At 50.8% G+C, this 10,002-nt stretch overlaps 2 protein-coding genes across 3 annotated transcripts in view; one reads left to right on the forward strand and one right to left on the reverse strand.

Annotated features, from left to right (window-relative positions):
• LAMB3 (laminin subunit beta 3) overlaps positions 1-5,268 on the reverse strand; it is a 34,391-nt gene extending 29,123 nt beyond the window's left edge. The window contains exons 1-2 of the mRNA XM_032710595.1: positions 5,202-5,268; positions 4,619-4,740 (exon numbers count right to left, since the gene is read on the reverse strand). The gene's annotated coding sequence lies outside the window, so the exon portion shown is untranslated. The remainder of the gene's footprint in view (positions 1-4,618; positions 4,741-5,201) is intronic.
• Positions 1,071-9,570, forward strand: G0S2 (G0/G1 switch 2). 2 transcript variants are annotated; one of them, XM_032710606.1, is made up of 3 exons: positions 1,071-1,074; positions 8,332-8,347; positions 8,961-9,570. In XM_032710606.1, the coding sequence occupies exon 3, from the start codon at positions 8,980-8,982 to the stop codon at positions 9,292-9,294; it is 315 nt and encodes a 104-aa protein (XP_032566497.1). In that variant the 5' UTR covers positions 1,071-1,074; positions 8,332-8,347; positions 8,961-8,979; the 3' UTR covers positions 9,295-9,570. The 2 variants fall into 2 exon arrangements, with proteins under 2 accessions (XP_032566497.1, XP_032566496.1); XM_032710605.1 differs by lacking the exons at positions 1,071-1,074; positions 8,332-8,347 and adding an exon at positions 8,490-8,641 and having other exon boundaries at positions 8,939-9,570.
• The last annotated feature ends 432 nt before the right edge of the window (positions 9,571-10,002 follow it).

The following is a 10,002-nucleotide window of genomic DNA, read 5'->3' on the forward strand; positions in this document are numbered from 1 at the left end:
GCAGGTTCTCTATCCTTTCCCAGCTCATCAGAGGCAGAAAAGCTTCACCTCAGGTCATCCTGTACCCATGCAGTGGGCATCACACGCTGCCAGCAGTGGGCTGGGAGGGACACGCTTTACAGGACACAGCCCGTGCCACACTGGCAGCAACCAAGGATTTAAGCTTCAGGTGGAAAAAAGTCCCAGCATCAGGTACAGAAATGCATCACAGCCAGCTGTTTAAAAGCCAGTCTCCCTCTAAAAACATGTGATGGTGCAGAACAGCCCTGCCTGCTGGGGACAGGAGTGTCACTCGGTGTCACAAGGTCACACCCTGCAGTAACACCAGATTAACACCTGCCCAGCCTCTGCTTTTAGAATTAGGCTCTTCAGTTGAATCTGCCTGAGTAGGCAGATTCCCAACACTTTCCAGGCCTCAGGGATGGAGCAGGGGGAGCTGTGGGGGAGGAAGGAACCGTGGGTTCACCATCCCCTGCAGCTCCCCGGGTGCTGCACCCAGGGTGAGCCCAGGACCAAACACCCAGGTGGTGGCAGCCAAGGTGCAAAAGGATGTGACTCCTGCATGAGTAGCTTTGTTTTCCTTCCTGCCATCTGACATCCAGATTAAAGGCACGTGACCACTTTACTCCCTTGGGAGCTTTCCCAAGGACACCATCCCAGATCAGCAGCTTTTGATTCAGCTGCTGAGGTGTGATACCAGTTAGTCAGCACTGACCAGTCTGGCATCATCATATTTGATTAGTTTTTAAACTTCTCTCTCTCTCTGGAGTTCAGAGGAACACAAAAGAAGCTGAAAATCAGAGGCAGAGCACTGCATAAAGAACACTTAATCCCTTGAAATGCAAAACCTCCATTAAGGAAAAAGGATGGACTGAGGATGGATTTATAGTTCAAGCATAAAAAAATTAAGCAGTACTTAATGCTGCTGGTACGTTTTTCATTAAAGGATTAACAAATGCCTGAAACACAAGTCCTGACAGCACATTCAAATGGAAAAAATCAGGGAGAAAGATGATTTGCTTGGTGATGCTGAGCAGAATCTTGGCACAGGGCAGGGCAGACTCCAAAGCCCCAGTCCCCTCCAGGCCCTGACTTCCCAGAGCTGAGATGAAACCTCACATCATTAGAGCAGGTACAACCTGTCTGTGTCCTGTCAGGTGCCTGCAAACCTTCTTGGGAAAAGCCTGGAATGAGGTGCAGGACCTGGAGCCAGAAGCACTGAAGCTGCACGGGAAGAGGGAAACCTGGGAAGATTTTTCCAAGGGTAAGAAATGCTCTTCCTTGTTGTAATTTTTTGGCAACTCTCTCAGTTGCAAGACTACTGATATCAGCAATAAAACAGCTTTTTCTTTACCTAGATTTTTTTATTTTCCACCTTAATTAAAACCTGACCAGGAAACAACCTCCTCATTCCAGCACAGACGATTTAAAACACCGACTTTACTAATTACCATGATTTCTTTTAAAAGCTTCTCAGGAATTTCTAACGAAATTCCAGTTCAACCCTACACCTGCCCTGAAAGCAAATAAAACTTTGAACCCAAACCCAACTGACCTACTTTAGGTTTAAATTCAAACAACCCTGGGAGCTGGTTCCAAAGGGCAGAGGCCCTTTGACCCGTCCTGCTGCTGCCTCCCTTTGCAGCCCTGGGGGCAGTGCTGCCATGGGCTGTGTCCTGCCATGGAATCAGAATGTCCTCAGCTGGAAGGGACCCACAAGGATCATCAAGTCCCACTCCTGCCCTTGTACAGACACCCCAAAATCCCACCCTGTCACTGGGAGTGTTGTCCAAATGCTCCTTGAGCTCTGGCAGCCTTGGGGCTGTACCCACTGCCCTGGGGAGCCTGTTCAGTGCCCAGACACACTCTGGGGGAAGAACCTTTTCCCAGTATCCAACCTAAACCCCTCCTGACACAGCTCCAGCCCCTCCCTGAGGTTCTGTCCCTTGTCACAGAGAGCAGAGATTGGAGCTGCCCCTCTGAGGAAGCTGCAGCCCCCGGTGAGGTCTGACCTCAGCCTCCTCTCCAGGATGAACCCAGAGAAAGTCATTAGTACCCCATGAAGATCCTCACACCAACCACATCACAAACTCTTCAACATTCTACTACAATTAATCTTTTTCACTGTTTCCTCTGCAAACATAGGAGCAAATCAAGCATAAGTGGACAAGTGTGAAAACTAAGGAAGACCCTGACTTGGCATCACAGAAGGGGTCAGTTCTTCCTGGCACAGCAGCACAGGACCTGCTAGATGCTGCCTGCCGCCAGCCAGATGCTGGAGGGCAGCTGATCTGGGCAAGGCAGTCACCCCAAATCCCAGGAAAGGCAGGACCAGCTCTCCTGAAGGAGCTCACACAGTACTCAGCATTTGCCCCTAAACTGGATTTTCCTTCTCTCCCCACCAGCTCATTCCCACAGCCAGTGGAGTTCCACGTGCCCTGACTCGTGCTGGGTCAGTACAGGATGCCACATGGAGTTGGAGGGTCTGTGGCCCCCACCCCCTGGCACAACCCTCCCCGGGCACACAGTGACACGGTGCAGAGCTGGCAGGGCCAGGGGCTGGGCTGCCTGCCCGCTTTCCACCAGGAGCTTGATAAAACTATCCTTGCAGGGAGAGGACATCGTTATTTTTGTCATGTCCCCGTTTTCTAAACAGGAAAATATTCCATTAGGAAAGCATGCAGCTCCCCTCGGGGGGATTTTGGAGCAAACAGGGGAATGAAGGGGGCTCTGTATCCCTGCTGCCAGCCCTCAGCACAGCAACCCTGCCCCCCCCTGCGACATCAACCTCGGGAAGTTTAAACTAATGGGTCATTTAGGAGCCTCTGTTAAGCCGTGGATCCTCCTTGACACCGCAAGTGTGACAGAAGTGAAGGACACGCTATTTTCTGCTCCTGGTTGCCACTTGTTTCTCCCCCCCAGCTGCTGGAATTAAAACAAAGCACTCGCTGTGCACGGGGCTCGACTCGCTGGAATTCAAACAAGGGCCTCGCTGTGCACGGGGTTTGACCTGCTCAGGTAAAACACGGTGTTTTGTCCCACCTTTGCTCCCCTCCCTGGTTGGTGCATCAGCCCCTCGTCCCAGACCACCCCGTGGAGCTCGGGCTCATCACAGCCAAGGTCCAGCAGTGCCTGACCCTTGCCCACACACAGACATGTGGAAGATGAAGCAACACACCTTTCCACCTCAGCTGTGCTCCCACCAAGACCACTGAGATGCCACATTTTGGGAGATGACACCAGGAGGCAAAGGTCAGCTCAGCATTTTGACTCAAGTTCCCCTCCACGACTCTGCAAAACCTGGAGTCACAGCCCTGGACTGGTGAGAAAGGACCTCCTGTGGCCACAGAGACCAGGGTGTCACTTGGGGTGGACTAGGTCAGGGTGGGCCCCCAGACTCAGAATTCTTGCACAAAAGCACTCTGCTAATGATGCTTGAATGTCTTCCCCCCAGGTAAATAATATCAGGTGAAGAAAAATAAAATTTGGATTCACAATTTGGGTTGAGACGGGAGAACAGGCCGGCTGGAAGAGCACCTGGGTGCAAAACCACATGGCAGCATCGGGCACCAAGCACCAGAATCCCTGTGGCTGCTCCTCTGTGACATCTCCAGGGCAGCTCTCAGTCCTGCAGGCAGCACAGCAGAGCAGGTCCCCACACTGCCCAGGTCACCAGGGTTGAGCCACGGGGCCATGTCCCACCCCACACCCCACACCCCACACCAACCTGCCTTCCCTCTGTGCCCATCACAGCCCATGGGGAGGCTCCTCTCTGCCCACACACCAAGCAGGCACACAGTGCTTCAGTACAGTGGGAACTGCCAGGGCAAAGAAACCAAAATTATATTATTTTATTAATTTTTAAAAGGGACAGATCCTTAATCGGGCTTGCTGGGCTTTGGGGTTTCCTTTTTCTTTTTATATCCCTCTTTCGAGTGTTTCAGGGTGGCAACGCCTACAGCACGTTTGTGCCTGGGCGTGTGAACCACCCTGCAGATCCCTTGGAGCTTCGTATGGGGATGTTCTGGCAGCAGGGAATGGTCCCTTTCTCTTCCAGCACCTCCCAGCCCCTCTCCTGGCAGATCTCCTGCCCTCTGAGCCCCCAGCACGCACCCGCGGCGTGCCCGGCGCCTGCCGTGCCCCTGCCCTGCACTGGCAGCTGCTCGTGGCCACAGCGCCAGCACAGAGCTGTGTGACAGCCAAGGGACACTGTCCTGTGTCCCTGAAACAGGAGCTGAGCCACCTGAGACCTCTCCAGAGCTGGGAATGCTCCCTGCTCCTCTCCTCCTGCACGTCCACCCCCAGCCAGGACCGAGCTGCCGGTGCTCCCGTTCCCCGGGAGCATCACCGAGATTATCCCAGTGCGAAAGGAGCCATGCCAGGAGGGGACTTAAATTTGGGCTGCTGCAGGCAGAGACCCCCAGATGACACAGCACAGCATCACCTGCACCCTCCAGAGCAATTCCAAAGCAGCTTTTCCCGGGCTGGTGGCTCCGGATGAGCTCGGAGGTGCAAAGCTGGTGAGCAGAGCTGGGCTGTGGAGCATCATCTCCCTGAGTCTTCACACATCTCAGCCTCCCCTGTCCAGCAACATTTGGGTCAAGCCTCAGGTGCTTACCCTGCTTTGGAAATTCAGGCAGAGCCCTTCCTCCAGATGACGTTAAACTCGTGCAGTTCTCCCAGCCACAAAGCCTGGTTTAAGTTGCCATTAAACCCCACAACCTCCTTGTGCAGACTCTCCTAAATAAGATTGGGAACAGCTAAAATTAGGCTAATTTAGTTTAGTCATTAATCCTTTTATCCACACATAATCCAATTTAAATGTCCACAGGACGAGCTTGCACAGTTCAGTTGCTGAAATTTAAAACAAAATTGAATTAAATATTGTTTAATTAGATCAGCACCATCTGAGTGCTGCTCTAAGAGGTGTTTGCCACAGATGATTATCAGCTGCTTGGTTAATGCTCCAAGTTATCCTGAGCTCTGTGCTCTCCTGACAGCTCAAGCTCTCAGTACTCCAGGATTGCATGGACATCTCCATTGGTATTTAATGAATTTAAAAATACCCTTCCCAGCCCTCAGGTTGGAAAAGAGGCTTTCAAACACAAGGTTCGTGAAGCAAATAAAACCCTGCCTGGAAAAAAAGCAAACAAAAAACCTTTTTTAGGTGAAATGTCACGATTCCAACACTTCCCACTGACCTTTGTTTCTGGGACTGGGACAGCCCAGACACTGGAGTTGAGCAGGGCCAGGGCAGCTCTCATCTCTTGGAGCTGGAGGAGACAGCACATCTTACCCCCCAAAAAGCCAGAGGGAAGAACAGTAACCTTGAACTTTCCCTGTCTAATTGCTGTGCTCTCCAGCTATCTTCTCTGCAATGGCCATTTTTCTAAGCTTTGCAGAAGAGAAAAAACCCCACAGCCCAAATGCAGGAATCAGCTGCAACCTTGGCTGCCAAGTTGGCAGGGGAGATAAGGACCTTTTATTTAAAGAAAAAAAAAAACCACCCAGACGCTGAGGAGGGAAAGACGAGTCTTTAGCAACTTTTACAGCCAGTCTTGCAATGCAATTTCCTAAGCACATTCAAAACTTGTTAAAAAAAAAAAAAAAACAACAACAAAACCCACCAAGTTTTCACCGGCAGCGTTTCCTCAGAGCTCTCTGCTCGCTGTGGGGGCGGGGGAAGCCTCCAGCCTCCCTCGGACGTGCGGGATGTGAGGAGCCAGGGCTGACTCACTGCTCCACACATCCCCACGGCACAGCTCAGCAAAGAGGGAAAGGAAAGGGGAAAACCACCAAATTGAAGGACCACGTCCCTTTCTGAGGCGGGTCAGCACTGCCCACACTCCCATGGGCAGGGAACCGAGGGGGGTGTGGAGCATCAAAGCCTGGGGGAGTGGAGGGGAAGGCAGCTTGATCCTCACCCAGTTTGGAATTGTGACCCCCAACACAGGCCAGACTTCAGGCTGGTTTTCATTGTAGAATCAGAGACCAGTTTGGGCTGGAAGGAACCCTAAGGATCACCTAGTCCAACCCTTAGGAGCCACTTTGGTTGCTGTAGGGCAGAACTGGGGCAATATCACCCTGTAAGGCAGCTTTTCAGAAAGGGAGGTGTTCAAATCCTCCAGCAGAAGGCATCTGACTAAATAACACACCTTCCAGCCATTCCCATCTTCCTCAGAGCTCTGTTCAGCCACTTTCTGAAACTCAAGACACAAACCAGTGCTCAGCCTCAGCCGTGGCACCAGTGATGCTGCAGGGGCAGGAAGGGGAAACACGGCACCAGCCACTCACGTCACGAGTTATTCCCGTCACAGAGAGGTTTCCTCGGCGTGGGCTGAGATAAAACCCAGCTCAGAGTTATCAAACCCACGTTCCCTGTGCCACAGGCCCTCTTTTGCACTCCCTGGTTTGAGGACAAGCCCCCCTTTGGCTCCAGCTTGCTTTGGGGGCTGCCTGCCCACCCTTTGAGGGTTTACAAACACCCCCCAGGAGGTGCAGCCTCCTTTAGAGCATCCTTTGAAAGCTCCCTCTGAGCTTTCCCTCTTTCCACATACACCAACTTCTCCCTAAAATCCCTGCTATCACATCAGCTCATATTTTAATTTCTGTATACTGTCCTGACAGAGCAATTCTCATCATCTCAGCCAGAAATCTGTCCAGTCTCCACCATCTGCTCCGTGAAATCAGAAGCTGTAAATCCCAACAAATTCTCGTGGCTTTAGCAACTCCCTGAGGTCAGCAGCTGCTGAGGTGTGTGTGGAATAGATATGATTCCTCCAGCCAGAGCAGCACCTGAGCATGGATGGAGCCTGCAGTGGGAGCAGATGATGGTGGTGGTGGTGATGCAACGTGCTGGGAGGGATTGATGCAACACTCCTGGCAGCAATCCAGGGAAGCAGTGTGACAGCACGGCCTCCTGCTTCTCCCCAGAATGGAAACAGCCCCGGCCTTCAGCTGAATCACAAGGAGTGACACAACAGAGTGCGACACAGCTCCAGCAGCAAGTGTAAGAAAAGTGAAAAACAGGGTTTTAACAGGCTGATGTAACTTTTACTAACTCAGAAAATTCCAGTTGTTGCTATTTCTAAGAAATAAGGTGCTGCCACACCTGCAGCCATCACCTGCTGATGGCTGTCTCTGCCAGGAACCACCTCTAGAACCTTTAAGAAACACCTTCACACCTTGGCCTGGGTGACACCTTTGCTCTCCTTCACTCTGGCATTTTTTAACCCATTTCACCCCAAGAAAAAAAGAGCAAGGCAGAGATATCCATTTTGCTGAATTGACTGTGCACAGCCCCAAGCCCCAGATCCAAACCTTACCATATTTTAGGAGCTCAGGACACAGATCCTCTCTTACTCACTCCCAAGCACCAGCTCAATAAAACTTCTATTATCACATTAAATATTTCTTGCAGAAGCAGCTACGGAGCAGCACAGCAAGTGAGAAACAGAAACAGATACCTGGTGCTGGAATTAGACTTTGGGATAATTATTTTTTGAGGGGAGGGAGGAGGGACATCAAAAAGTTTTGTGAAAGAAAAAAAGGAGGAAGAGAAGGAGGAATAGAGGGAGAAATAGAGGGAGATAGAGAGGGAGATACAGAGGGAGATAGAGAGGAAGAAGGTGAAAAGAAGGAAAAATAGAAGGACAAGAGAAAAACAAGAAAAAATAGAAGACGGTAAAAAGAAAAAATAGAAGGAGAAGGTAAGAAAAAGGAAAGATAGAAGGAGAAGGTAAAAGAAGAAAAATAGAAGAAGGTAGAAAGAAAAAGTAGGAGAAGGTAAAAAGAAGAAAAATAGAAGAAGGTAAAAAGAAGGAAAAACAGAAGGACAAGAGAAAAACAAGAAAAAATAGAAGAAGGTAAAAAGAAAAAACAGGAGAAGGTAAAAAGAAAAAACAGGAGAAGGTAAAAAGAAAAAACAGGAGAAGGTAAAAAGAAAAAATAGAAGGAGAAGGTAAAAAGAAAAAATAGAAGGAGAAGGTAAAAAGAAAAATAGAAAAAGGTAGAAAGAAGAAATAGGAAAGAGACGGTAAAAAGAAGGAAAAATAGAAGTTAGAAAGAAAAAAATAAAAGGAGAAGGTGAAAAGAAACAAAAACAGAAGGTAAAAAGAAAAAACAGAAAGAGAAGGTAAAAAGAAGAAAATACAGAAGGTAAAAAGAAAAAATAGAAGGAGAAGGTAAAAAGAAGAAAAGACAGAAGGTAAAAAGAAAAAATAGGAGATGGTAAAAGTAAGAAAAAATAGAAGAAAATTTTTTTAAAAAAAAAGGAGGAAAAAATAAACAAATAAAAACAAATAAATGAGGCAAAATAAGAACTAGGGGAAGGAAAAAAAAAAAAAAAAAACCAAGAAAAGGAAAAAAAAAGAAGAGGTTTTTTCCCCCGTCTGGCCGGATTAAGGGCAGGAGCTGCCAAGCGGCGGCAGGGGGGGGTTGGCCCGCACTCGGGGCACGGTGCCCGCCCCGCCCGGCCCCGCCCGCCCCACGGGCCATATAAGGCGGCGGCGGAGGGTGCGGGCAGCAGCTGCCGAGCGGAGCGGCCCCCACAGCCCAGAACAGCCCGGCCCCGCAGCCAGAACCACCCTGCAGCGCTCCCCACCCTCAGCCTGGCCCCGCACAGCAGCACCGCCGCCTCTGGGTAAGGGGGAGCGAGGGGATGCCACGGGGAGCGGGATGCCACCGGGAGCGATGGGATGCCACGGGGAGCGGGATGCGGGGGTGCCGTGATCCACCTGGATCTCCCATCTCAGGCTCTGCCCTGCCGGGCGGTTCCTCCAGCACCGCGGGCACGCCGGGGATGCTTTTTCCTGCAGCAAACCCTCAGCAAAAAATCCCAAATTCCCCACTGAAAGCAGCGCTGGGGGCTCTGCGGGGAGTCGGGCTCTGACGCTGCAGCAGCTGGATTTAACTCATGTCCTCCTCTCTCCTCTTGCAGAACCGGCATCTAAACCCGCTGCAAAAAACAAACCCGCAAAAATGGAAACCGTGCACGAGCTGATCCCCTTCGCCAAGGAAATGCTGAGCCAGAAGCCCAACAGGAAGATGGTCAAGCTGTACATGCTGGGCAGCGTGCTGGCCTTCTTCGGGGTGGTCATCGGGCTGGTGGAGACGGTGTGCAGCCCTTTCAGCTCCGAGGGCAGGCTAGAGGAGGAGGAGGAGGAGGAGAAGAAGAAACCTGCCGCGACGAGAGAGCAAAGGGTCCCCCAGAAACAGGAGGATTTGGTCGTGGACAAGGGCAAGGCGCCGGGGGCGGTGCAGAGAGCCCTGGTGACCAGGCTGCACGCCTCGTAGGGACCCGCCGAGCTGCCTGCTGAGCAACCGAGCACAGAGACTCTGCTGCCCCGGCCTCCCTGGTGGTGGTTCCAGCACGAAGAGAGAGAAAGAAAAGGCTTGGCTGAAGGAGACTTGAGAGAAGAGAAGGGTTTTATTTGCTGCTGTGCAGCAGTGGGGGGAAAAAATACCTTTTGTTGGTATAAACCTGTGCCAAGATGCACAGCATGGTTTCTTATTTTTATTACAGATGCATTTTACACCATTTTGCAAGATCAATAAATATTTTATATGGTACCCAGTGCTCTCTGGCTGCGTTTATTTTATCTTTTACTGGTTTTACTCACTTCTGGCTCCTTCCAGGTGGCAGCTGGGGGGATCCAGAGAGTAATGAAGGGGCTGCAGACTCTCAGTAAAGTCCCCCCCGTGAGGCTGCTCTGGGGCCAAGGGGGTCAGTGTGCCTGTACTCCTGGCAGCTGCTCCCTTCCAAAATGAGCCAGCAGGGGAGGAGGTGGCATTTGTGTCACATGGGTGACAAACATGCCCCAAGCTGGAGGTGGAGTTGTATTTCAGGGGGTTATTTGGGTTCAGTGGCACAGATTCATGTCTCTGTCATGGCCATGGGTTTACAGAACTGTTTAAAAATCAATCAATAAAACCCCTGTCCTTGCCCTGGCAATCCTCCAGCTGGCTACAGCTGCTGCACAGCAAAAAAAACTTTAGAAATCT

Source organism: Chiroxiphia lanceolata, chromosome 25 (genome assembly GCF_009829145.1).
Source record: "Chiroxiphia lanceolata isolate bChiLan1 chromosome 25, bChiLan1.pri, whole genome shotgun sequence".
Lineage (NCBI taxonomy): Eukaryota > Metazoa > Chordata > Aves > Passeriformes > Pipridae > Chiroxiphia > Chiroxiphia lanceolata.